At 47.0% G+C, this 27,636-nt stretch overlaps 1 protein-coding gene across 4 annotated transcripts in view; it reads right to left on the bottom strand.

Annotated features, from left to right (window-relative positions):
• NAV2 (neuron navigator 2) overlaps positions 1–27,636 on the bottom strand; it is a 383,600-nt gene that overhangs the window by 153,164 nt on the left and 202,800 nt on the right. For all 4 annotated transcript variants that reach the window (XM_026512228.4, XM_044389055.3, XM_057317561.1 and 1 more), the window contains 3 exons: positions 10,503–11,604; positions 5,434–5,546; positions 311–419 (listed from right to left, as the gene is read on the bottom strand). In XM_026512228.4, the coding sequence (XP_026368013.1) occupies positions 311–419; positions 5,434–5,546; positions 10,503–11,604 (1,324 nt within the window). The remainder of the gene's footprint in view (positions 1–310; positions 420–5,433; positions 5,547–10,502; positions 11,605–27,636) is intronic.

Genomic DNA, 27,636 nt, shown 5'->3' with positions numbered 1-27,636 from the left:
CTGCATGAAAATCAAGTTGCCTGCAGTTCAGTAAGAAATTCATGCTGCAGGAGCGCCTGGGTGGCTCAAGTTGGTTAAGGGTCTGCCTTCAGCTCAGGTCATGATCTCAGGGTCCTGGGATCGAGCCCCACATCAGGGTCCTTGCTCAGCAGACAGCCCACTTCTCCCGCTGCCTGCCACTCTGCCTGCTTGTGCTCTCTCTCTCCTCTCTGTCAAATAATTAAATAAAATCTACGAAAAAAAAGGAAAGGAAAGGAAGAAAGCAAGAAAGCAAGAAAGCAAGCAAGAAAGAAATTCACGCTGCAGATACCTGTGTGTGACCTGAGTCCCCCGTAAACTAGACATGGTCTCCTCCAGATTCTGCCGCAGGTCGGCGATGTTCTTCACGGTCCGCAGTCGCCGAGCCTCAGGGTCTTCTCCTGGAAAGATGGAGGTTAAGGCTTTTAATTCTCTGATCGATCATGAGCTCTGTGAAACCCACCATGTTCCACGCTCACCGGGAGGCGCTTAAGGATTTGAGAACAAATGGATGGATGGACGCCCAAAGGAAGTTGTTAAATCCAAGGAGAGAAGTCTTTCTTTCCCCTCCAAGTCCCTCCTAAAAAAGGCCAAGCCTAGCTTGTAGGAGAAGCAAGGCACCTCGTCTGAGGGGTAAATACATTTGAAACGGTCTCCAATAAAGACACATGCAAGATAGGGCTGAGCCTTCCCACGAATCATCTTCTGCCCACTCAAAGCAGGTGAGGCAGTTTACCTTCTCACCCACTGGTGATAACGCGCTGCTCTCTACCAGCCCTACTTCGTAAACAGAACTTGCACAGTGGCTAAAAGATCTTTACTTATTAATCACAAATACTCTACAGAGAGAGGTCTGCCTCTTTCTGTTAGATTTACTATGTCATCTCAAAGTCTCGTTCCTCTAACTCACCGGCCGTGGGATTGGGGGAAAGGTGCTAACCCTCTCTAGCCTTCCGATGCCGGAGTATTCAAATGAGGACAGTAACAGCACCGACCCCAGAGGACAGAGGTAGGGATTAGATGGGATGGGGTCTCGAGATGCCTGAGCGCAGTGCCCACCGCAAGTCCTGACTCACGCCCGCTGGTGCTGCAGAGTGGGAAGCCGTCGAGGGGATTGAGGGCTTCTCTTCGGGGGAACAAGAGACTTCTATTCTCAGGGCAAGATTTTCTGCAGGACACCAGGCCAGGCAGAGGTCAAGCTGGCACAAGAGTACCAGGAAAAACAGGTCACATACAAGCTGGGAAACCACGTGCCCTCAAGAGTAGCCTTGCTCTAGGTTCTCCGGCTATTCCGCTTGGTTTGGGCTAACACGGCGCAGAGGAGATGGGGAATCACTCCAAGAACGATGAAAGGAAGCAAGAGTCTTTCCCTCAGAATAATTCTGGGGAGGGCTGAGAAGACCGCAGAACCACCATCAAGCCTCCTTAAAAGCCTGTGACTATCTCAAGCGTTGAGCAACATTTCTAAAGAAATCTCCACAAAGGACACAGCACGCATGGGCAGGAGCGAGGAGGATTTACAACGGACACCAAGTATAACTCCCAGCGGCGGCCGTCGTTGATAAGGCAACAGGCAGCTAAGCAATGTACAGCATTGACTTTCGTTCTGAGATAGACCAGCTTCCACAGGTTGTTGCGGACATGGTGGTGCCTGGAGGCTGGCAGATGGACCGAATGATAGATGTGTGATTTTATGGAGGAAACTGGCTCTAGCCAACTCTCTTGTCCTTGAAAATGCCAAGTGTTTTCAATTTTCTCCCCCTTTTGAACCAAGAGAAAGTTGGAAGGCATTTTTCCCTTATCTGAAAAGTGGTCCAGCTTGCATTTCCTACCCGATTCTTTAAAAATATATATACGCATGTGTTTTGAAAAGAAAGCAGTGATGAATGTTTACTCACCTCCCTCCCCCGAGTGGTGCTGGAAGAATGTAACTGCATCTTGCTCCTGGGGCCATCAGGTAAATATCTTTTGCTGTCAGTTTGGCCACATTCTATCTATGTAAGAAGGCCAAAAAGGTACTGACCCTTTGGACAGCTCTAGGCCCTGCAGTACACATTTATCAAAGCTAAGTCTAGGCACACAGCTTCAAATTAATTAATTAATCACATACCAAAGCATAATAATTATACTTATTTCTTCAAGTCTCTCCTAATTGACATGTTCGTCTGCTAACTCTCCTTTAGAAATTCAAAGATCTTTGACATGGGATGGTATCTCACCCTTACTCTTCGTAACTGTCACACAAATCTATAGATGCCTGAGACATCCTTATTGTCCAAAAATATTTGGTTAATGCCTGAGACATATTTATTGTCCAAAAATGTAGGGTTAAAGAAAAAGCACAGACTCTCTGCATTTTGACAGATAAAGGCTTGAATCTGGCACTGTTGCTGGTTAGCCCCTTGACTTGGAGTAAGTCACTTATCTTTCCAAATGCCATCTCTAAAATGGGGATAAAAACCCTCCCTGGAAGGGTCAGTCGGAGGATCAAATGAAGATATACACGATATCCCTGGCACAAAATGAAGGCTTGCTGGAGTTGAGTTTCCTGTTTCCGCCTGGGGTGGGGTATGTGGGGGGTTTCTGCTGGGAAATGTCTGCTCCCCTCAGAGCTCTACACATACCAGATTCTAAGAGCAACGCCGAAAGGCAAACCGGGGACCCAGCCGCCTTGCTCAGGTGATCACATTCTGAATTGCCAGTTCTGCCTCCTCGGATGATGTAAGATTCCTCTACCAACTCACAGCCCCAACAGAACAAGACCACCACCACGCTCTGGAGGAAAGAGAGGCTCCCTCTGCCCATATACAGGGATCGTAAGCTATCCAGTGGCTCTCGGCAGCGCTCCTGTATGTGCAAGGTCAGCCTCCCTCGGACCACTGGTCATGATGGAGAGGACACCACGTTCTGATCAGGTAGAACTGAGTTTGGAGGATGTCAGGGTGTTATGAGAGAAACATGGAAGGAACCTGGGATTTTCATTTGGAGGAAGGAGGCTTAAGGAAGAAGCTGTTGTATGGCCAAGAGAGGAAATTATCTATGAGCTACAAGAGCTGGATTACATCTAGATGGCTTATATCTGATCACAGGAGAGTGATTAGAAACAAAATAATAAAGAATTCTGTTACTAAAATCAACAACAAATGGAAGGGCTGCCTTATGAAGGAGTAACTTCCTGGCACAAATATTCAAGCAGAGACTGAAAGACATTTCATCAGTGATGGACAGGAGGGATTCATGGATTGGAGAATAAACAGGTGTGTGTGCTCCCTTCTAACTCTACAACCCAAGATGCAGGTCTCAGCTGTAATGCTATGCAAATGACAAAGCACCATGGGAAGATCCACCTAATTCCCCACCTAAAGGAGGGGAAGAACAAAGCAACTGGTCAAATGTCTCCTAAATGTCCATTGTCCATTTCTTTTTTTTTCTCCCCCCCCCTTTTTTTTGAGAGAGCGAGCAAGTAAGCATGGAGACCAGTGAGGGGTTCGATCTCATGACCCTGAAATCATGACCTGAGCTGAAATCAAGAGTCGGACACTCAAATGACTGATCCACCCAGATGCCCCCTAAATAGCCATTTCTAAATACACCTACTATTCATTGTCATTTCAAGGGATCAGCTGTGGATAAGTTAATTTAACCTTGTACTACTCGTTGTCTCCATAAGATAATTGACAGTACAGTCACACATTTGATTTCTACTGCTTGAATGTAAAGATAAGCCACTCTGATTAAGAAATTCCCATCAGCAAAAAAGAAAAGAAGGAAGGAGGAAAAGAAGGAAGGGAGGAAGGAAGGAAGGACGGATGGACGGATAAAATTCCCATCAGTGACCCATGCCATCAGACTTCACGAGAACCAGAGTGCAAGACTGGCTGCACAGATCTGTCCCCCAAACCAACTACAGCGTCTCAGGTTCTCTGTGTTCTTCCTTGGTTGTGCAGGCCTGATGCAAAGGAAACACATGGAGAAAGAGAAAAACCGGTGAAAGATCACAGGCTGTAATCTGTCACTCTGAAATTTAAGTGTGATGTGGAATGTTCCCTGGCTGCTGCTTTAGTTTTTCAAATGTGAATTTTGCCGAGCCTGGTGTCTGACATGAATCCATACTACTCCACGGGACACACATCTGATACATGCCGGGCTCTTGGCGCGCTGGACCGGCCCCTTTGATGTGTGCACATAAGAACACGGTCTGGAATGCGTGTGGAGACCTGAGCAGTCGCTGAACGCCACGCCCTTCTCGTCGCGGGCCCTTTTGCTGGGCTAGCCGTGTCCTCATCTGCAAGGGGGCCACAGAGCTTGGTGAGAAGGAAGCACCAAATCAATCCCAAATGTGGGGCCCTGAGCCACTGCAAGATGGATCATTTATAAATGGCTTCAAAACTCTGCCCCATCACTGTGCCCAGCCAGCAGACCCAGAAGGAAATAGTTAAATCGCTCAGATCCTCTGAAATTAATCTTCAGAGTTAATGGTGAGATGGGTACGATTCCATCACGTGGGCTGCAGACCAATTCCACAGCTGTAATGTGGCTATTAAAATGGTGTGGTCATGGATATTTAGTCTAATAAATGGATTTTAAACATGGATTCAATTCTTAACCCGACTCTGGAAGTGGTAAGATATGCGAAGAATAACACAACCACTGCTAAATATGTGGTTTACCACTTACTTCCCTGATTAGAAGTTGCTGGAAGAGAGGGCACAGAGCTGGGGAACAGGGAAGACAGACAGAGGCGGTGGTAACTCCAAATGCACCATGGTAGGAATCCTAACTCGTCAGCTAACTTTTCTCCTTTAAGAATATGACAGTGTAACATTAATAAACCAGTATCTGTGGAATTAACTACATGACAACTGTGGATTTTATGTTTTCACATAACATAATACCCCTTTAATCATCATCGTCTAGGTAATACTGAAATAAAATTTAGATTTGCTCGGTTGTTTCTTTTCGGTAAAAGAAGCATGCTGTATTTTTCTTTCCGATTAATGGAGGATGCTAAGAATGCATTTTCAATCAGTGCTTCCACACAGGAGAGAAAAAAAGACAGTATCTTATAGCTCCAGATCTTGTTTGAAAGTGACTGTATCTGAAGACTAAACAAGGAGATTCAAGGTTAAGTGTCAGAGCAGCCCAGACCCCGTACATGAACAAGATGAAATATATATAAAAATAGGATCTGCCAATCAGTAAGAGACTCATTTAGAATTCTGGGGACAAGGCAGTGGATTGTGTGAGAGAGGACAGGGAAGAAAGAGAAGAAGAAAAAAAAAAAAAAAGAAGTTTGTTTAGCTCATCTGTCAATGCAATAGTAAAGCAACTTCGAGTCAAGCTGGGTTTGTGCCCTTCCAGAGGTGGTCATACAGGAGGCCTCATCACCAGCAGACACAGGGGCTCCATACTCACCAGTGAGTTCTTCCAGAGCAGGCTGTCCACTCTTGGTGTAGTGGCTGGGCTCCATGCTCACACCCGCGGAGCTGGATTCAGCAGTCACGTTCCCTTCGGTGTCTGTCTGGGACCTTCACACACAAACCAAAGCAGACACACTTGTCACGAGCAGTAGCTACCACATCAGGACCACTGTGGTCTGACCACAGCACCCACCATCACTCCCTCCTACAAGCAGCTTTAGAACAGCAGACCAGCAGACTGACTCTAAATAATTCATCAGCGCACATGGAGCGAGGTCCTAGAGACAGAGAGAGCCACCGAACTGTAACAGATGAAATATTCATTGCCCAAACGGAGGGTCTGCAATCCCTCACTGGGGAATGCTTCTCTGAATCCCCATCAGGGAGCTAGGTCTAGCCAGCAAAATGCTGGAGAGTACCGCGTGGTTTGGATCATTTAACCTCTGCCAAAGAGCAACTTCTAAGTACTCAGCAATGCCAGCACGTCAAGCATAAAGATGACTCCATTCACAGCCCCACGGCCCTCCCCAAATCTTCCTGACATGGCCGTCTCTGAAAAGGTGACTATAAAGCCAGTCAGGAGTGGGTGCCAAGCAGGTGTGTTTGCCCTGTACGTCTCTGATTCAGAGCTCAGATCTTCGGAGATGAAAGGTCTCATTGATCATTATTTCAACACTTGACTGAAATCTGTACTTCCCCAAACCTTCTCTGTGCCCTCATTTGTCAAGCAAATCAAGGCAACTGCTTCATGCAACGCGTTCTTGCCACAACCACGTCTGCTGACTTAGGCATGGCATGCAAATGTCGTAATTGCACTCAGATGCATAACCCTGGGTGTAGCATTATTAATTCATTAGCATCCTGAGCTCATTCAACCAGATTTCACTCTCTATGAAGAAAACGTTTGCCAAGAATGCGAACTGTCTTAAACGTGGGGGATGTACCGAGAAACCTCGTATCTATCCTGCCCCGCCTTTGCCCTCCAAATGAAGCCATCAGTTCCAAATTCCTGCAATCTCCAACCTTTGAGGATATCTGGATTCCCATGGTTCTTCTTGACCCCCCAGGCCAGAGCCGAAGCTCTCATCATCTCTGCCCTGTAAGCACCGTGTAAACAGGTACACTGCCTCCAGCCCGGAGGCTGCAAACGGCAGCCAAGTATTGGAACCAGCCCACGGATTCTTACTGGTCTGTGTAGTATTTTAACGTTTTTTGAATTCATTTCAACGTTTTAAAATTGGGAGATTTCGCAAGAAATATCTGGATTTCTGCCTTGTCCCTTTCTCTTCTTTTTCTTTCAGCAGAAACAAGAAAGTCCTGATTGACTTTCTTGCAGGGCGCCATCTGCTGGTCCCAAGGGATGGTTGCTCCCTCCAGAGAGGCCTGGAACTCCTGCCCCGGTCCCATTACCCCAAGCTGCTGATTTATATTACCTTTTGGGTCTGAATCAGGCATCTGAATCTGTGCTCTCTATTCTAGACTGTTTGTAGGTCTGGTCTACTCCCCACACCATCCTCCACTGATTTTTGTGATACTGATGTGATCACATCACTCTGACGAAAGGCCTCTGATAGTTTCCATTGCCCACAGAGAAAGTTCTGAAGTCCTTACTGTGGAAGACCGTGCCCACTGGGGATTCTTCCTTCACTTCCAGCCTTGTCTCTTGCCACTCCTGCCCTTTACGCATAGCCCCGCCCTGTGTTCCACCCTTGTCTTCTCTCCCTTCCAAGATCACATCATGCCCTTGGCAGTTCTGTCTTTGTAGTTACCGTGACCTGTGCCCAAAGGCTCTTTTCCTCTTTCTTCTTCACTTTGCTCCCAATCTGCCTTTCACCCACATGCAGTTCCCATGTCATCTTGGCCAGGAAGCCTCCCTGGGCGGTGCTAGCTGTTGGTTCCCCCTGTGTGTTTCTACAGGGCTCTTACTCGCCTGATGCCGATACATTACAATGGGATCTAGTTAATAATCTTTCCTCAACTAGACAGCTCTCTGAAAGCAAAGACTGGCTTTTTTGATATGTACCTACAAGAACTGGGGCTGGTCAAGTTCACATGTAGAGCAGAGAGTTAGGGTGTGGTGAATGATCAAATGAGAAATTTTTAAGTCTAGAAAGATGCTGTGTACAGGAAGGAGCATTAGACTTGGAGTCTGAACCCTCCGAGGTGTAGGAGTAGAGCTGGCTGGAGGTAGCCATGCACATCTGAGAAGTCACGTCACACCTCTGACCCTCAGGGCCCTCATCTGTGCAGCAGGGCTTACAACAGTGACCTCCCCTGGCTGCTACAAGAATCACACGTGATAGGACACAAGCATTCGGTCAGGTGTCAAGTGACAGATGTCCAGAATTACTTCTAAACTGATAAACAGAATTCACTCAGAGTGATTTTAGAAGATGATTTGTCTTTCTTTTATGCCTTGGTAATATCACTAACATGGACAGATTCGGGAGGGGGCAGTGCAAATTATCTGCAGTGAGCCATGAACTTGAGCAAATTTTATTTTATTTTTAATTTTTAAAGGTTTTATTTATTTATTTGCCAGAGAGAGAGAGAAAGACAGCGAGCACAAGCAGGGGGAGTGGCAGGCAGAGGGAGAAGAAGGCTCCCCGCCTAGCGGGGAGCCTGATGCGGGACTCGATCCCAGGACGCTAGGATCATGACCTGAGCAGAAGGCAGACGCTTAACGACTGAGCTACCCAGGCACCCCAAGCGAATTTTAGAGCACAAGGGAGTTTAACTCATTTAAAAAAATCCCCTCATTTGATCCAATCTCACTCTACAGATGGGGACAATGTGGTTCAGAGAGACACAGTGATTCAGAGAGTCAAGATTGTTTCGGGCTTAAGAACTCGGTCCCTCTAGTTAGACAGACTTGGGTTTTAATACTAGCTCTTCTAGCTATTAGCTCTGGACTTGGTACAAGTTATTTAATTACTCTAAGCCTCAGTTTGCTCACCTACAGAATGGGGATTTCCAAAGTAGCTAGCTCATGGAGTCTCCGGCATGATCATACCAGCCAAGGAACAAAAAGCCCTTAGCTGGGTCTCTGCACATACTTGGTGCATACTCTCCATAGCTACCCCCGTAGGCAGGGCCCAAGACTACACAGGGAATCACAAGCTAATAAGACAGAGCCCAGGCATCCCGATTCCCCTTCTGGTTCACCCGACAAGGAAAGGCACGTCGGAGGGGCCAGAAAGACATATCGTACGGGATGAACGTGAACATAAAAATGCAGCTTGACAGCTAGCATGACATTTTCTCGTTCCTCGTGTTTGTCAGGCATTTGCTCTTTTGTTAAGAGTTTTCTTCTCGCAGAAAAGCTTGCAATTTTAAAGAGGTTAAATGTTTTACAACCTTTCCAATGATTACAGAAAAAAAGAAAGAGGGAGTGAAACTGATGATGACCAAAGACCATCCTGTACTTTAATTTAGAAAATGCACGAATCTGTGAGCAGGGGCTTGAATATGCATGACCTCAAGACTATTAATGTTATTGGAATGATAAAAATTTCGTGGGGAGCAATTCAGTTGCCTCCATGGTTCAGAGAACAACTGTATTCAAAGCCCTGCGTGGAGAGGAGCGCTGAGTCATTATCCAAGCCCCGGCACTCTTCTCCAACGGTTAGCTGAGCTGATGACTTGCTGGAATAAAGCGATGACCTTCTCCCAATTAAAAAGTCCGGGCGTGACCCTGCTGAAGGGGAGGGTGAGCCGAAGAGAAAGAAAGAGGGACGAGGAGAAGAAGCCTGGCATTCCCTCACGGGCTGGACCTGCCTGGCTTTGCTCTGAATCACTCGGGCCAGTCTTTCCAGCCGCTGTTGGTAACAAAGCCTCCCAGAGTACAACTCGGGCAGGGAGAGGGGAGAGCCAATTCTTTGGGGAACCATATAAACACAGGAAGCTGAAAGTGTGGGCATATGCACACTAGTATTTTGTATAGGAATGTGAATGTGTCTCCATACTTGTGACTATCATCGTATGTCCACGCTTGTGGGTGTACGAGTGTGTGTGTACAGTGTATAAGTGTCTTTGCTTAGGGCAGAAGCTGCACAGTACGCGTCTAGAACATGGCATTCAATCTTCGGTCCCCTTTGGCCACGCAGGTGAACATTCAGCCGTGCAGAGCGAGCAAAAGTTCTACGCATCTCAAGTACAGGGTGGAGCTGAGCACTGTGAGCAAGGCTTTGGGACTCCCTTAAAAGCAGTGCTGGGGTTGCTACCACCTGCTGGAGAGGACTCATCTGCATGTGTCAAGTACCCCCCCCCCGGAGCCAGTGTCTTCCGTTCCACAAAGGTGTGCGGGGCCGGCTGAGCCATCAGAGGCTCTCACAGGCCCCCCGCACACAGAGCAAGCAGCCCCGGGCTCCACGTGCTCTCCCGTGGTCCCATGGATGTGCCATTAGAGACAGAGAGGGACCGGGGGACAGGACGGAGTCAGACAAGCCAACATCCACGCTTGTCTCAATATAACCTGGTTCTTCTGTTCTTCTAGAACTGGTCCCTTGCTCCCGCTCTCCTCTCAGAAGAGTCTAGCACACAGCAAGGACTGAAAAAGCACTTACCATGTGCGATGTAGTAAGAAAAAAATGCTGTGAGCATCTAGAAGTTTAAGACAAACCCCTCTGTGAGAAGAAGCCTCGGGTAGTCGGCAAGGTGACTTCTGTGTTTTTCATTTTTTGAAGTCTGTTGAGGACCCGTTAGGACTGACGCAGGGGCCTGTCGAGGGGAGTGATACCAAACCACCCGCCATGTCTGCTCATGCTACGGCTGCTTCTATAAATGTCCCCCGGGTCCCCACATGCCTGGCACACTCCTCCTCATGCTGGGGGGCAGCTCGAATTTTGCCCCCTCTCTTTAGCTTTCTCCCACCCTCCCCGCCAAGCCATGCCGGGCTAACTGTTCCCTCAAGCACACGTGCACAGCTCTACTAGGAGCAAAGCCCTTGCTTAGCGTTCATGCTCCTGGAAGGCAGGCCCGATTCCCGCCCTCAAAGACCTAGAGGCTACCAGAGAGGCTCCTTGGCCCATGGCCCAGGATGGGCGTGCAGGTGGCCGCACCTACCTGTACAGGAAAGGCGCGACGGTGGCAGTGTTGGGGTGGCTGTATTGCTGCTGGGGCTGAGGTAGCTGGACACTGACGGTATTGCTTCCTGTGGTCTGGGTGGTCCCGACGGACCCGCTGACAGTCTGGCTACTGATGCTGTGGTTCAAGGTGGTCCCTCCAGGGCCTTTTCCTTCTGAGGACGCCAGGCTGGAGGAGGAACTGGAGTGTCTGCCGTCCAGCTGGGGCTTCTGCTGGGGGAGCCCCGAGCTCGGCTTCCCACCCCGGCTCCGCTCCACCTCCTTGGCAGGGGCAGGGGCACTTGGGGATTTCCCGGGCATGCTCTTCATTCCTGGTTTTGGTATTCCACTGTGGGAAGGGGCTGTAGCCTCCTTCTTGGCACTGTTGAGCTTTCCCCCTTTGGGGATGAAGCTGGCGATCTTGGAGGACTTTTTTGGCATCTCGGTCACCACTGCCCCACTGGGGTCTTCTTTCGGCCCCTCTTTGAGGTCCGGCCTTTCTGTCACAGAGGCTCTCTTGGCGAGGTCCTTGCTCTTCTCCTTTTCCTTCTCTCGCTGTTGTTTCTCCTTTTCTTTCTCGTTGCCTTTCGGGAAACTCTTCTTGTTGGTCAGCGCCCGGCTAAAAGTTCTCTGGGCGATGCCCTTGAGTGCGATCTTGGGGCTGTTGGAAGCGGGACCTGCCGTGGACAGCGAGCGACCGGTGGCCTCCATCTCTTCGCTCTCTTCAAAGCTGGGCAGAATCTCGAGCCGCTCGCAGCTCGTGTCCCGCGACCCCGGGCCCTCGCCTGCCTTGGAAGCCCCCTTGCTGTTGAAAAGCTTGAGCTTTTCCAGCATAGACTTCTGATTGTTGGGGGCCGGCTTCATGGCTTCAGGGGCGGGCCTGGGGGCCTCGGGCACGGGCTGCTTGACCGAGAGCATGGACGATGTGGCGCTGTGCTTCACGCTGACCGACTTACTGCGCCAGGGCTTGGAGGCAGCGCCGGGCTGCGGGATGGCCGACGAGGCGCTGCTGTTAGCAGGGCTGGAGCTGCTGCCGCTCTCCAAAGGAGCTGGTGCATTTTCGCTCATTCCGGGGTGGGAGGAGGCTGGGCTCGCCAATGGCTCTGCAGAGATGGGGAAGAGAAGGAAACCCGAATTATGCCCACGGACCTGCACTGAGGGTGAGGGAGGGTGGGCCATGGTTCCACAGCCCATCACTCTCGACCCAAATGCCAGGTGGCGCCACGACCTGCCCAGTGCATTACCTGTGGTTTGATTTTAAATCCTACCTGCCAGCTGCTCTCCATCACACACCGTTCACATTCGTCGGCATATTCCGGTATATGCTGTGCAAAGGCACGCCGATCTTACCACCAACATGTGCAAAGCACAATTAAGCAAACGTTTATGGAAACACAAACTAGCAAAAACCTGTATCACTACTATGGTGTGTAGGGAAGACGTAGGAAATGTCGACTGTTTTGAATTATTCAACCCACAACCCAAGTTCCCAGTTACGCGAAATAATGGGGAATTAGCCAACTTTAAGAAAATGTAAGAGGGACATTAAAACAAGATAAAAGAAAAAGAAAGAAAGAAAGAAAGAAAGAAAGAAAGAAAGAAAGAAAGACCAAGCATAATCTTTACAGAAGAATAATTGCCCGAGGAAGTTGCTAGGTCCTATCAAAGCATATGCGTTTTTCCTATGCTGATACTCTGAAAGCAGTATAGACATGATTCAGGCGAGGCTCAAAAAAGATTTTTTAGCTTCAGAGTATCAACCACATGGCTTCACCGTAGGCATGAAAACACACAGGTTATCGGAAAGTCAAGGCTTTCCCCTTGGCGCTTGGGGAGTGTTTCCCCAGCCAGACTCTTTCCTCAGAAAAGCCTCAAGATACTTCCAAACTGAGAATCAGAGTGGTTCTGAGAAGGGGGGGTTCCACACTGGAGTTCTGCTCGCCACCAAGGGGGCCCATATCCCAGAAAGGAGGACGGCGAAGCCCTCCTCCGGGAGTGCTTGGAACCACGTCGCTCTGTCGCCCACATTAGGGCAGCTGTCAGAGAGAAAGGGGCAGGGAAGGCATGTCACAACTGAGCCCAGCACCGCGCCACCCGCACCCCACACCCGCCCGCGGCACGGGACAGACAGGACGTGGCCCTTGAGCCCCCAAAGGGCACGTCCGCGTCTGCAGAGTCACCATGACATGACTTACCTAGCAGCAGCCACTTTCTCCCGCAACGGTTCCCCAGGAAAAATTCTCCAACCGGAGAGGCTGCCCTTCCGAATGTCACAAGTGTTTTCAGTTAAACTGCTCATGTTTCTAATTAACTTTTGTCATCCGCAACTGCTCCAGTGCCCAGAAGCCTGGCGGGATTAACGGCTGCTTCTTCTGTCTTTTTTTTTTTTTTTTTTAATACCTATGTTCCACTGCCTTCTAGCAACAGAGTAAACCGTGTATAGAGCGGCTTTTTATGATTTAAAAGTCAACGGCCGCCAAAGCCGAGCGCAGGCAGCCCCTGTGTGGGACATGAGCGCCGAGCCCGGAGAACTCCCAGCAGAGGAGCCGCTTCCCTCCACTCACTCCCAGCTGCTCCGGGAAGCCACAGCTCCAGGGTGATCAAAAGCAGACCTCCCAATGTTTTAAAACACATACATCTTCCTGACTTACTGGGGATTTGGGTTTGGAGCGGGGGCTGCTGCACAGTCCTCCCTAACAAAACTCACGGGGCGTTGTTGGATCTTTTCCTGGGGAGAGCTGGAGACTGGCTTGGAAACAGGCTCACGAACCCACCCACACAGCCGGCCTTTCCGAGGGTCTCCACAGGCCGGACGCTGCTTACGGACGGCCTCCCGGTATCAGGAGGTACAGTGCTAGGCACACCGTGAAGACGGGCTCACTGCCCCCTTTTCATGAGTCAGGAAATGGAGGCTCAAGGGACGGCTAACGACTGACCCGAAACCACATAGCTAGACGTGGGCATAGGTGGAACTTGAACCCAGGACTCCCGACACAGTGCTCTCGGGACTGAATCATCACAGCTACCTCGTTGGATGGGGGATATATTTAAACAAGAGCCATTTGAGAGGGCTTCCGAGGCATCAACTTTTCTGTTGCTTGGGTATGTTCATGACATCCTTGGTGGGGCGCAAGCAGGCCCAGCTACTAGAAAGGAGGCAGCCTATACGTAAAGGCTGGCTCTCCAGAGGAAATACTAGTGACCTCCAATCCCGAGTTCCACTTCTCTTAGGACAACTGTCTTTCCCTTTACCTGGGCTCAGATCTAGGGCAGAAGTATTCACTCACTTGTTCATTCAATATCTTCACTCATGCCAATATTCACTCATTTAATGTGTATGTAAGACATTGTTCTCAGTAGCTGGGATACACCAATGCGAAAAAACAAGGCCCTTGCCTTCGTGGAGATTACATTCCAGCAGAGGAACAAATGGTAATTAACACAGTTAATGAATTTTATCATTTGTTAGAAAATAAGTACTAAAGAAAAGGGGGTCTTTGGGGGCAGTTGTAACAATGGACATTGTTATAAGAACTACATCACAGTCAGAGGTGCACCCCGCTTTCCTAAAGAAGTCTTGGGCACATTCCACTGAGCATAAGTACAAGGGTCAGTATGACTTCTCTGCTCCCACACGTTCCTTGGAACTTCTATAAAGCCTACTTGAAATGGTTTTGACAAATGCCCCTACCTAGCACATCTGTGTATTTCTAACACTAACATACACAGCTAGAATTTCACCAATGACTAACTGGCTCACGACTGATCCAGAGTTACACAGACACCTGGCTCGGGTACAGACCAAGCTGAGGCTGTGCCTCCTTCAGACGCAAGGTGCCAGGAGGGGGAAAGGGCTCGCATGATGTAGGCATGACGTCTACTCACGCTGTCACTCCTTGGGCTATGCCAAAAAGGCTCCCAGAAACTCCTACTTGTCTTTTAAACCCCTGTTCAAATGCCTTCTCCGTCACAGTGAGACCCTAAAGCTGAATGAATCACTTGGTTTACATCACACGGCATTTTTCCCTGCTCCCCGGGACATTGTTCATACCTTTCCACACACGGATTTTAGAGGGCCACCTACTTACGCTAGGCACTGGGGATCCAGGAGAATAAAATACAGCTCCTGCCCTCTAGGAACTCACTGTCTAAAGAGGCAACAGGCCTCAAAGAAAGCAGAGAACAATGTAAGGACTGCAGAGGGCTGTACAAAGTACCGTGAGCCTTAAGGGTTGGGATCCATTAATTCTCCCCATCTGGGAAAGCTTCACAGAGCCAATGACCTTTGAGTTGCCACGCCACGTTTCTGCTATAGGTTGGCTGGCTATCCACTGGTCCCCCCTCCCTGACTCATCTTTGTGCCCTATAGCCTGCCAGAGCATAGGAAACTCTGGTGGCCTTTGAACTGTAGGGTGGTAGTTTTGGCTTTCGCAATTCACATGTAAGGCAACAGGGACACAGACTTCTGATTAGTCATTAGAGTTTTATTAAAACTCTTCAGCCTCAACTCTGGCAAAAACAAAAAACAAAATCAGGACTCAGAGCTTCAGAATTTCTACTTGGCATTTAGCCTGGGCTCCCCTGGTTATGGAATTGTGGGGACATTTCAGGGCTATTTGTCATAGCTGGAAAAGGTAGAGATGATCTGAATTTGGTTTCCAGAACAGGAGTTTCCTGAGTAGGGTAACAGGTCACCAGAGCACCTGAGGATAAGACCATGTATACTTTGCACTTATGTCATGGCTAGAAATCCCCTAATAGTTAAGGGGCTCCAGGTCATGAGTGGTCTTGCCATGTTCCTGTCATTCTGAATGTATCATACCAGTGACCTTGGCTGAAGTGGCTATTTGGGGTTTGTTCCTTTTTCTTTGGAAAGCAGCCATTTCTATTGCCAGGATTTTGTGATGCCTGGCATGAGACTGTCCTCACCATGCTTCTGAGATAGTGAAATAAATATGAAAGAGATGTGGGTAGGTGAGCCAAGCCTTAAGCCTTGTCACCAGCCAATGGTGTGACCCTACATATGTCATTTTGCCCCTCTGGGCCTCGGCTGCCTCATTTGTAAGAAAGAGGATAAGCTTCTCTAGAGCCTTTTCAGCTCCACTTCCATTCAAAGCTCAGTGGGTCTCCCAGAGGCCCTGTGAGGCTGAGGCCAGAGAATGCAGCCCCCCGCCCCAAGGTCTGTTGTTACTCTGGGCTGTGACATACAGGTGTTTCTTTACCTTCAAGCATTCCGCCTCCATGGTTCTCTTAAGATGTTTAGTACTAAACGTCAGAGAAAACTGGCTGGGTCAAAGAGAGCCTTGTATGAGGAGCTTGTGAACTCAGAAATGCTGGTATTCTATGAAAACAAGCCTGGAGGAGGGAAGGTGGGGAGAGTTCTTTAAAATTAAGAGCACTTCTCTCCCTAATAAGGAACAGCTCTAGTTTCTGTTCTCATGTATACAAGCCTTTGTTACAGCAAAGGAATCTAAGAGGGAGAAAAGAGAAAAGCATAAAAGAATGTTCTGAACATTAGTATTTCTCCAGCAATGGTATGTGGGCCACCGAAGTAGGTGAGACTGCTTTCAATGGCACATGGGTGAATATTTTTAAACAATTTTTTATTTAAATGCAATTTAATTAACATACACTGTATTATTAGCTTCAGAGGTGAATGAGTATTTTTATATTTTTAAAGTCAGATATTTATTTTATTGCAATATTAGAAGAGATAACTAGCACATATATAAATTAACAGTTTCATGGATAGTAGACGGCGATTTAAAATTTGAGTCAGTTTAAGGAAAATATAGAACAAACAAAAAGAGTTCACAGATTTGGCAAAACTCATTCAAGTCTGTGAACGACTGACGTTGGGGAGACACTTTTCCATTAAATCAAATACTTATTTTCTATATAAAATACGCAATAAATATTTTATTAATACCTACTTATATTAAATCTATTCTTTTGGAAAATGTCACCAACAAAATGGAAATCAAACCAGAAGGCCCAAATAAGGACTAGGTTCAAAACTAATCTGAAATGGCTCCTTTTTAGAACTTTATTTATTTGCGTGTATTTGTTTAGCATGGCATTTTGCTGAGAATGGCTAGCATGCGAACATGACCAGGCCTTGTTTAGCCAAAGATAATTTTAAAAATAATGGCTTTAACAAGTTTTGACTACTAAATAGTAAGAATGACACATTACGTCACACCCAATAAACATCCAAATATCCACATGCAAAACTGGAAACTATCAAGGCATAGTCTTATTATTATGCAATAAACGCTAATACAGTCTACTCTAATTCATTTCTTAACCGCCTGAACAGATTTTATACCCTGGAGGGGATTGCGCCCTGCAGCCTGAACGTCTCAGTTCTGAAAGACCAGCTTCCAAGGTTCACCCACCACCAACTGACAAACCACCACAAGAAGGAAAAGTCTCATTTGAAACACTGCAGACAGGATGTCTTTGAAGAAGAGAAAAGGCTTTTTTTTTTTTTTTTTAAAGGGTTTAGGGAGAACATTAATCCTCCTGTGGGGAGGGGAAAAGTTTGGTTTTTCTGGCAACCAGCCTTAACCTTCCCTGACAGTAACCAAAATACTTTCTAAATGAAAATACTGTCTAAGGCAGATAAATAAGCATTTTCTTCCTCTCTCCCTCCGAGAGGGCCAACACTGGTCCCCAGTCCCTTCTGTCCCCAGCCTCCCAGTTAGGGAGACGTTGGTGGTCTGGTCCCGATGCCAGCAGGGGCACCGGGAAACTGTCTCGGCTCCTATCCCAGCTCCTATCACCCCCACTGCGATTTTGAACCTGCCCTGGGGAAGTTTCCCGCCTAAATCCTCTTAGTACTCTTCAGGAAAAGACCTGATAATTGGGTCTGGGAAAATGTTTGCAATTTCCTATAATTTGTCAAGGTGTCAATCTTGAGCATTCAAATTTGTTAGACTAATTGAAACCAGTTTTTTTTTTCTTTTTTTTTGAAAGTGCATGGACTCTAGCCACACAGGCTAGAGACTGTTTTCAGAGTTGCTCAGGTCAATTTCTCTACAACTCTGTTAGTCACCAGACCACAGAGGGGCCCAGGAACCTCACTCAATCCACTAAGTGGTTCTGAAGGATTCCTTGAACCTGGAGGGCGAGGATTAGATCAAGGTCTAATATTAAGGGCATGGGCTTAAATACAGTTTTCTGTTCAATCCTTCTTGCAGAGGATCATTCCAGATACAGAAGGGGGGGCACATGAGAACCACCAAGGAAAGTGGGCAGGAAAAGGCCAGGGCATAGAGTAAGAGGAAGCCGGTTTTGGGATCCATACCCTAGGAACACTCTTGTGTCTACAATTTCATAGGCTCCGAGAACATCCAAGTTAGAATAAGGATGACAAGCTACATGAACAAATATTTTTAAAAAGTTGCTTTGTTAATGCAATCCCTATCAAAAGCCCAATGATGATTTTTGCAGAAATAGAATAATCCATCCAAAAATTCATACAGAATCTTAAAGGACTTTGAACAGCCAAAACAATCGTAACAAAAGAACAAAGTTAGAGGTCTCATACTTCCTGATTTCAAAACTTACTACAAAGCTAGAGTAATCAAATCACTATGGTGCTGGCATAAGGACAGACATCTAGACCAATGGATTATACTGGAGAGCCCAAAAATAAACCTTCATATATATGGTCAAACGATTTTCACTACTATCCAGTAAAGTCAGGATAGCCTTTTCAACAAATGGTGCTGGGAAAACAACATCTGCATGCAAAAAAAAAAAAAAAAAAAAAAAGTTGGATTCTTACCTGACACCACATAAAAAATTAACTCAAAATGGACCAAAGACCTAAATGTAAGAGCTAAAATTATAAAACGCTTAGAAGAAACCTTGGCGCAAAATCTTCACGACACTGGATCTGGCAATGATCTCTTGGATGTGACACCAAAAGCACAGGTTAAAAAAAAAAAAGAGAGAGAAGTCAGAGAAAATAGATTTCATCAAAATGGAAAACTTTAGTGCATCAAAGGACACTGTTGGGGTGCCTGGGTGGCTCAGCCAGTTAAGCATCTGACTCTGGATCTCAGCTCAGGTCTTGATCTCAGGGTCTTGAATTCAAGCCCCATGTTGGGCTCCACGTTGGGCTTGGAGGTTACTTAAACAAAACAAAACTAATTATTGGGGCACCTGGGTGACACAGTCAGTCGAGTGTCCAACTCTTGGTTTCAGCTCAGGTCATGATCTCAGGTTGTGGGATCGAGCCCCATGTCAGGCTCCACACTCAGCATGGAGTCTGCTTAAGATTCTCTCCTTGTCCCTCTGCCCTTCCCCCCACTCACATGCTCTCTCTCTAAAATAAATAAAATCTTTTAAAAAAAGACACTATTAACAGTAAGAAGGAAATCTACAGAATGGGGGAAATACTTGCACATCATCTATCTGACATGGGATTGATAGCCAGAATATATCAAGCACTCCTATAACTTAAAAACACCACTACAACAATCTGATGGAAAAGTGGGCAAATGGACATTTCTCCAAAGATGTACAAATGGCCAGTAGACACATGGAAAGATGTTCAGTATCACTAATCATTAGTAATGCAAGTCAAAACTACAATAAGATACCACTTCATGCCTATTACGATAGCTATTATTAAAAGCAACAAGAACAAAAAACAGAAAATGAGTCTTTGTACGACACGGAGAAATTAGAACCCTTGAGCACTACTGTGGGGATGGAAGAAGGTACAGCCATTGTGGAAGACAAAATGGCAGTTCCTCAAAAAAATCAAACGTAAAATATGACCCAGCAATTCCACTTCTAGGCATATACCCAAAAGAAGTGAAAGCAGGGACTTGAACAGATATTGGTACACCTATGTTCACGGTGGCATTATTCACAGTGACCCAAGTGTCCATCAGTGGAAAAACAATGGATATTGTTTGGATAAATAAATGGATAAACTAAAAATGGTATATCCATATAATGCAATATTACTCCATTATTTGGAGTGACACATGCTATGACACAGATGAACCTTGAAGACATTATGCCAAGTGAAACAAGCCAGTCACGAAAGGACAAGTATTGTAGGATTACACTTATAAGAGGTCCCTAGAGTGGTCAAATCCATCAAGAGAGAAAGTAGAAGGATGGCTGCCGGGAGCTGAGGGGAGGAGGGAATAATGAGTCCTTGGTTTCAGTTGGGGAAGACGGAAAGTTCTGGAGATGGTGGTAATGGTTGCACGACAGTGTGAGTGTACTTAATGTCATAGCACTGCACATTTTAAAAATGGTTAAAATGGCAAATATCATACTAGGTATATCTAACCACAATGAAAAAAGTTAGATTGTATTTGGGGGGGACACAGAATTCTGACCACTGTGGCCTAGACCTTATTCCTAATTCTCAGCATGGGACACACTAAAGCTCAAGAAATGTTTGCTAAATTAAAGAAAAAGGGTCTCTGTTAATCTGATGGTTAACGAGTCACATGAGATTATACAGTTCAAATATTACTTTATTAGTGTTATTTTAGCGGGAAGAAACCATTTCTGCTTCAAAGGAATAGCGATCCTTTTTTAACAGACTCTAGTTGGCAAGCAAATTACACCACTTGACTTCTTCCTCCTTTCACTGGCCTCACCAACCCTCTGGTCAAGCTCTTTGCTCTGACAGTCATGCCTCGCCGCCCGCCTCGCCTCCCACCATACCCACACTTAGCTCTCAGTTTACCCTCCATACCTTCCATTCCAGGAAACCTCCAGAATCCTTGAAGAGCCCTAAGACTGTTGAGGCTTCTCTGGGGTCCCTGGCACTTGTCGGCCTGCACTGTGGTGAGCAGCGAGCGGCACTCAGCTTACTTACAGAATGGCTGATGCGCTAATAGGTGCCCAGACACGGCTGGTGGAAAAACCAACAGATGAATAGAAACTATCACCCACGCTCAATCCCTCCACATGGCTCAAAATTAAAATCACGTGTGCCTGGCTTTAGCACCTAGGCTAACGATGTCAGTCGTTCCCTTTAAAGCTAAGTGAACCGAAAAGACTAGAAACTTCGGTGAGGCTTTTCGTGTTTTTTTCTTCTACGTGTGGTGGAAATTTTGTTGTAACAGGTCACCGAAAAGGTCATGTCCCCATAGTCCAGTGTCCTGTAAGGGTGTGGCCAGGAAGAAACGTGCAGAATGCCAAAGAGCCTTATCCCGCCAGACAGCAGCCAGCTCTTTTCCGCGTGAGCCACGGGGTTCCCGGTCTTCCTCAGTGACTTTTTCACCCCAGAGGAAGGGGAAGAAGGGGCCCTCCACAGCTGGAGCGGTTACCGTTTCTTTTTAAATAAATGACAAGGTAATTCTTTTCCTTCAGTGGCTTACTTTGGATAAAACGGAGTGACACGATGGGTAATGAGATCATCGGTTTCTCTCCTGGTCGTGAAAAAATAACAGAGTACCGTTGTCTCTCTCCTGGTAGCAGATGAAAATAACCAAGTACCATTTTCCTACACAGCAGTCCCTACATCGTCTCCAGTTTTATAAGGTATGTTTTCTAATCACGCTTAATGCCGTCATGAGGTGGTAAAGCTAGAGCAAGGTTAGCTTACTGGAAATATTAGTATACAGTTGCGCTTATGTCCGACCTTGTAGTAAGGTCTTAAAAAGAGAATTCTTAAGACCTCTCTCTCCTTCCCCCATACACTTGATACATCAAAAGGTGTCCTATACATATTGTTAAAATCCTCCCCACTCAGCTGGATAAGGAGACAAATCATTTGCTGACACTTGCAGGAAGATGCTTTTAAAAATAAGAAGGGTTCCTTTTCTTCATCTTTCATTCCTTGAAGGCACATCACCTTCACAACACCCCCTTCCTCTCTCCTGAACTACTTGTTCGAAATCCCAAGCGATAGGTTTTGGTAGAAAGCTTTTGTTTTAATTGGTCAAGCCATTTCTCTATCTTGTACCATATATGGCTATAAGAAAGCACAAAACTGGACGTAGAAAACTTTCTCCCTTGTTTCATGAGTGTATGAAATTTCACAGAGAGATTATAAATAGTTTACAAGGGGCAAGTCTTATTCTTGCAAGAGGTCACTGTCCACAGCCAACAGCTCTTTGGCAGAGCACAATGGTTGTATGCTATTGTAAATATCTCCTTCTGAGATAGAGCTGGTTAGGGAATTCTGCAGGCTTTCTCCCCTACGATACCAGCCCGATCTTCCTGCTTTCTCTTGGGGCAAAAGATGGATACTTCAAAATAGCAGCCTCCAAACCAGCGTTAAACCAGAATGCTTTCCAATGAACAATATAAACAGGCATTAATAGAGAGAAGCGGTTCCAGGGTCAGGTAAATTTTGAGAACAGAAGGCTAAACGGTGGTCAGTTTCCTTGCCTTGCAGGACTTCTAAGGGCCTTTACTAAGCTTACTCGCAATGAGAATATCCAAAATGATAATGGAAGAGTACGATTCCTAAAACTGTTTCTGCCATTAACTGATTTTATGGGATAGTTTAAGGTAATAGCTTATCATGGTATGCATTTCGGTAAACACTGTCTTAATGGAGGGGGCAGAAAATGGGCACCTCGCTTAAAACAGATAAGACAGCTGTCCAACAGGTAACAGTCACTAACCAAAAAAGGTCTACGAGGGAGAAGGGAGAAGATGTACCCCCTTTTCCCCTGTGAAGTTATATTCTAGTAGATTGCAGAACACTTCCATGCTATGCACTCTGAGTGTGAAGTACCCTTAACATGTGTCTTCTCTCTTTTATGTCAGTAAGAGCAGTCTCAGGCTCTGCACTAAAGCCAAAAAGACCACACGACAACAGGAAGAAGGAATAATGGCTGCACAGTGGCATGCCTAAAAAGATTTCTGTCAACAATCAGGCTCACCGTGACGCTATCCCGGGACATGGCAGCCATGAAAACGGCTGTGATCTTCGCCTGTATTAATACAAGAATGACATTCAGAACAAGGGAGGCGAGGATCTTGCCCTGTGGCACCCAGCTCAGACCAGAGCTAGAATGGTGAAATCTTCAGAATCTGGGACCTGGGAAGAGATCCACTACTTTAAGTCACTCATTTCCCAGAAGGGGAACAGAGCTCTGGGCCAGTAATGACTTCTCCAAGGTCTCGCAGTCAGTGAACGGCACAGCCGTGATCACTCAGGGCTCCGAAGCTGGTTAAGTAGAGTAGCTTTGCCGCCCCTCCGCCCAAACCTGGCCATTTGGAATCTCTGGGGATGGACCCGAGCAGCTGGAGCTTTAAGGAGCTGCTTGGGTCACTATCATCCACATGAACTTGGAAAACCAGGTGCTGCAGAGCGTGACCCTTGGGGCAACACACTGAGAAGGTGCAGCGTTCCCAGGATAAGGGGCAGAATCTGAGGAGCACGGTAAGCCACCTTCAACAAGGAGTAGCTGACAATGACTGAGACACTCAGCTTGGACAAGAGAGGGCTTGGAAGAAGGCAAAAGTGATAGAATTCTTATTCCCAAGGTGGCTGACTTTTCCCTTTGATTTTTCTGCCCGCTGACCCTGAACAGCTGCAAAAAGGGTTAAAGCTACACCTGCCAGGGCAGGCCCCCGACTCAGGTCTGCTCTGAACGAGAGTATGTGGTCTGTGAAAGGCCTAGGACCCTGTTTAGCACGAGGGTGCAGGGCCCCAAAGGTGCACCGAGCCGAGCAGCCTAGGAGCCAGCGGGGGGCAGATGCTGATAGGAACTGTGGAAAGGGGGAGCCGAGCCAACCTGCTTTTATATGTTCTCTGCTCGACTTCTACCAGAGCGGCTCTCTTGACATGTATGACTCTATTTGACGAAAGCTTTCCATGGGAAAAAACCCTCTAACAATATTAATAATCATATATTAGTAACAGCCAACATTTACGGAGCTTACGCTTTGCCCAGACGCTGTGCCAGAAAGCGTTTTTATTATACCTTCTTTTTTTATTTGCAGGATAAATCCAGTGAGGTAGGTAATAATGATTCCATCTCACCAATGAAGAAACGGAGGTGCCGGGCTTTGGTAGGTGACCTGCGATCGAACACGTTATTTACCTGGAGGTCCACGGAGGTCAGCGGCACGCCTAGTGACGTGCACCCCCCCCCCCCAAGAAGAGACGATAAACTGACTCTCAACCTACACGCTCCTTTCTTGGTATAAGAGTATTTTTCCCAAGTCTTCTGCCAACCGCTTGCAGAGACCCTGCGGCAAAGTTCTCTGACCTATCGCTTCTTCCCTGAGGAAAAGAGCATTTTTCCCTCCAGGGAAGTTCTTTTTAAAACTGGGAACGTCCAAGAACTGAGCAATAATTTGAGTATGGTTTTTGTTCTTCGAAACTTAGCATGCTAGCAAAATGTAATCTTTCTGCTGTTATTTTTTCTGCCAATCAAAATCCGAAGCCAACCAAAGAACTGGCTTATTGTATTTCTCCGGGGGAATCAATGCAGAAACAGAGAGCTGAATTGGACTATTATTCACCATCTATGATTGTATTATGCCAAATGTGCAGGAACAGAAGGAAAAAAGCAGCCATTTATCCTGATTCTGCCAAGTATGCAGACACTTGGTATCAGATAGATCAAATAATTTCAGGGCTTCACGGATATCACTGATCCACACAGACTTCTGAGCCTTTTCGCCTGACGGTTGTCTTCTTAATGAAAAGACAGAGTTTTTCTTCTGAAACAAATGAAATACGTGGAGGTAGAAAATGCCCCCAGAGACTGCTCACTGGCTTTACTCACCCAAATCAGGAAGCAATTTCCTCCAGGTGTCTGTTCTGTTTTATACAACAGCCCTGGCTGTGACAAGCTGGGGGTAGATTAAATTTTTGTAACTAGAGCGCTCATGCAGATGGATCCTAGGAACCCTTCTGTAAGGTTAAGACATTGCTTAAAAGATAATCCTGATGAGGCGGAAAAGAACGCCAAGGCAGCTCTGTGCTCGCGGTCCCACCTTTAGGATTCTGCAACCACAGAACTTTGCGGATGGGTTCAAGTCCAGCTTCAGAGCCTGGTAACCTGGAGTTAGTTACTTAGTCTACCTGAGCTTCAGTTGGTACTGTAAGTACAAATAAACCAGCACCAGTAACTACCGTTTGCTGAATGCCAACCATGCACCAGACCACACTAAGCACTTCAAATAATTCCATTTAATAAATCTACTTAATGATTTCATTAGTTCACACACAATCATCTTAGGAAGTGGATGTGCCACAGCTCAGAGATGTTATTATGGCTAGGAAATGGCAGAGCGAGAATTTAAACACTGAAGTCCGTGCCCTTAATCCACAGACTAAATGAAAATGGTAACCAAAGCTTGCTCTCTTCGCCACGAGGAGGAAAGGAACAGACAGAAGAGCACGCTGCCAAAAGCTCTGCAGACAGACGCATCTTCTTCCCTCTGCTCATACGGGCCCTTCTCAGAGTGAGGGAGAGCTGGGCCAAATATGGGTGCAATCGTCATCTTCCATAGGCCAAGCGGGACCGGGGACACCCCAAAAGCCCCATCTGACCTGGTTCTATAGAGGCAGAGAGAACTGCCCTTCTGAAGCTCTGTGCCTTTTAAAGCTCCCACCTGTAGGTCCCCACGGCCCCACCCAGGCTGACTGCGGACTATGGGCAAGCTTGCCCTTGTCCCTCTCCAAGCCAGGGCCAGGTGCAAGGCAGGCTGTGGCCCGGGGGCCTCGTCCACCTCACCAGGCTTGCTGGGAGAGGCAGCTCAGAGAACACACAGCTCTCACTGTCTGGTGAGATGACTCAGACACTCCTGGCAACATCTGCTCTGTTTCTGTTAGACTCAAAGGGCTCTTCACATGAATGACGGTGAAAAGGGATTCAAGGAGCTTCTCACCCGACTGCCGGGCTATGAGATATAATGTGGAAACCAGGCCGCTCCCTGACCGGCTTGGAGGTTTTAATGCACACTTACACATGCCAAAGCTTATTAAATGTTGTTCCAGGGGATCTTTGTCATCTTGAATAATGAATTCTGGAGGTACAGGAACCAGGGCTATGATGGGGGCTCCAAGTTATTTGGCGATGTTTCTCCTTGGAATCCCCAAACCACCACAACAGTTAGCCTTTGCTCCTCCATCTGTCCTACCCCATCCCTTCCCTCCAGCAGTTTTGACACTTCTGTTCCAGGTACCTTTCCAGGTGCCAGGGATACAGCTAGCAAGGAACATAAGGGGTTCTCCATGCCTTCAAGAAGTTCTAAGTCTTGCGGGGGAGACCCACCATGAAGCCGAAGTAACAACAACGTATGAAACTGTTGGGATAAGGGAATGTTCATGGAACAGTGGATAACAAAGGGGGTTACCTAACCCAGTGGAGGAGCAAGGGGGAATCAAGAAAGTCATTCAAGACAGTATTACCACACCTGCACAGAGTTTTGAGCCCTTGGTTCTTTACAAAGTATTAAAAGGAAATAAAGTGTCTGGGCACCCAAACCTAGTGATAAAAATCAAGCTTACAAGGACACGATATACAGATTCTCCGCTTGATCGGGGTAATATCTGGTCAGCCAAATACATTCGCAATACTAATCATAACCAGGGATTCCGGGGGCATATCCATTGCAACCAGGCATAATGAAAAATGGGACATCTAACTCAATCAGAATGTTATTCTTCCCTGCTCACCCAGCACGCACGCACTCTTTATTCAGTGCACGTACTGAATCTATTTCCACAGTGAGGGATCCCGCACAAGTCACCTCCTAGTCTGGGCTGGAAAAAACAGACATGCACACTTGCCTCTCTCATTCTTTTCCAAATTTTGCTGACAAGCCCAAAGCAAAGCTGATGTTTTCAAATAATATCAATCGGAGCCCTGATCTAGTCACTTCCAGCTGTCAATCTTCAACGCCAAGGGCTGAATCTGCTCTATCAAGAGGCACATATCGCAGTAACGAGAAAGTAAGTGAATGACAGAGACCCACATGCGATCTTATATTCCCAAGTTGGGACCTAAAGGAGGAAGTGAAGGCAGGAAGAGACAACCAGCAATAGCCCCACACCGACTAGGACTGAGTGGGGCAGCCACGTTCTTTTCCTGAATCTTTGCAAATACCCCCGAGGAGGGTGGGACCAAGCCTGTTTTACAGAACTGTACACTCAGGCTCAGGGAGCTCGAGTCACTGGCCTGATACCACACATCCGGTGAACGCTAAGGTGAGATTCAAGTCAAGGTCTGTCCATCACGGAGGTTACAGCTTTCCACCTAAGCCTCGTTCTCCTTTGTAAGAATTAATAGGCCCATAGGACCAAAGCTGTTGGGGGTGGAAGGGCGTGAAACGAGAAGGGGTTAGCAGAATATTTCTGGAAGCCATTGTTTGTTAGGGTAATGAGAGCACCAGAGCTTCTCTTAGGATGGGAGAGATGTCTCTGGTAGGACATTTTCTTGATCAGCCACTTGGGCCGGAAGCTGAAGCCCGGGGATCCTGTGCACCTGTCTTGCAGAACAAGGAACAAGCTGCCTGGTTACATCAAAAAGAGAGAAAGGAGGGAAAGGAACTGCGTGGGACAAGCAAGCCCGTGATACACAACATTTTCCTCCCTGTGACATCACAATAAAGAGTCACCAAAGTACTTAAAGATAGGAAATGCTTATTGTGAGTGGATGTATCTTGGAAGCCAGCAAGGAAGTAGGCTTCTGTGTTCAGGATGCTGGGGTGGCACGGAGACAACCTTTACAGAAAGCAGCTGGGGGAAAGCAGCCTACAGGAACCCGCAGAAATCTGGAGGTGGGGTCCAGACTGTTCGGTCAGATCTCCCAAGAGCAGGAAGGTCCTTGTGAGTATCTGGCCTGGGTGGTGCAGCTCCAGGACCAGCTAGGATCTCTTAGCTACATCCGTTTCTGGGGCAGCCCTGCAGCTCTTGCTCCTGGCCTTAGTTAGCTCTCCCCTGCCTCGCACAGAACCGCCGCTTCCCTAAGCTATTCCCCATGAGGGTAATGGCCCAACTCAGCCTCTTCTCATCGCCCCATCCTCTGTCTTTCATAGGTCTCACCCGTTTGTGCTCACTGCTGGCCTGGTACAGACTTAGCTCACTTTAAGTACTCTTCCTCTAGTACAGAGGTCAGCAAACTAGGGCCTGAAGGCCAAATTTGGCCCACCATCTACTTTTGTAAATAAAGTTTTATTGG

The sequence above is a fragment of the Ursus arctos genome, unplaced genomic scaffold (assembly GCF_023065955.2).
Source record: "Ursus arctos isolate Adak ecotype North America unplaced genomic scaffold, UrsArc2.0 scaffold_23, whole genome shotgun sequence".
NCBI classification, from domain to species: domain Eukaryota; kingdom Metazoa; phylum Chordata; class Mammalia; order Carnivora; family Ursidae; genus Ursus; species Ursus arctos.
Note: the sequence above shows the minus strand (reverse complement) of the source record. Positions and strands in the feature narration are given on the sequence as shown.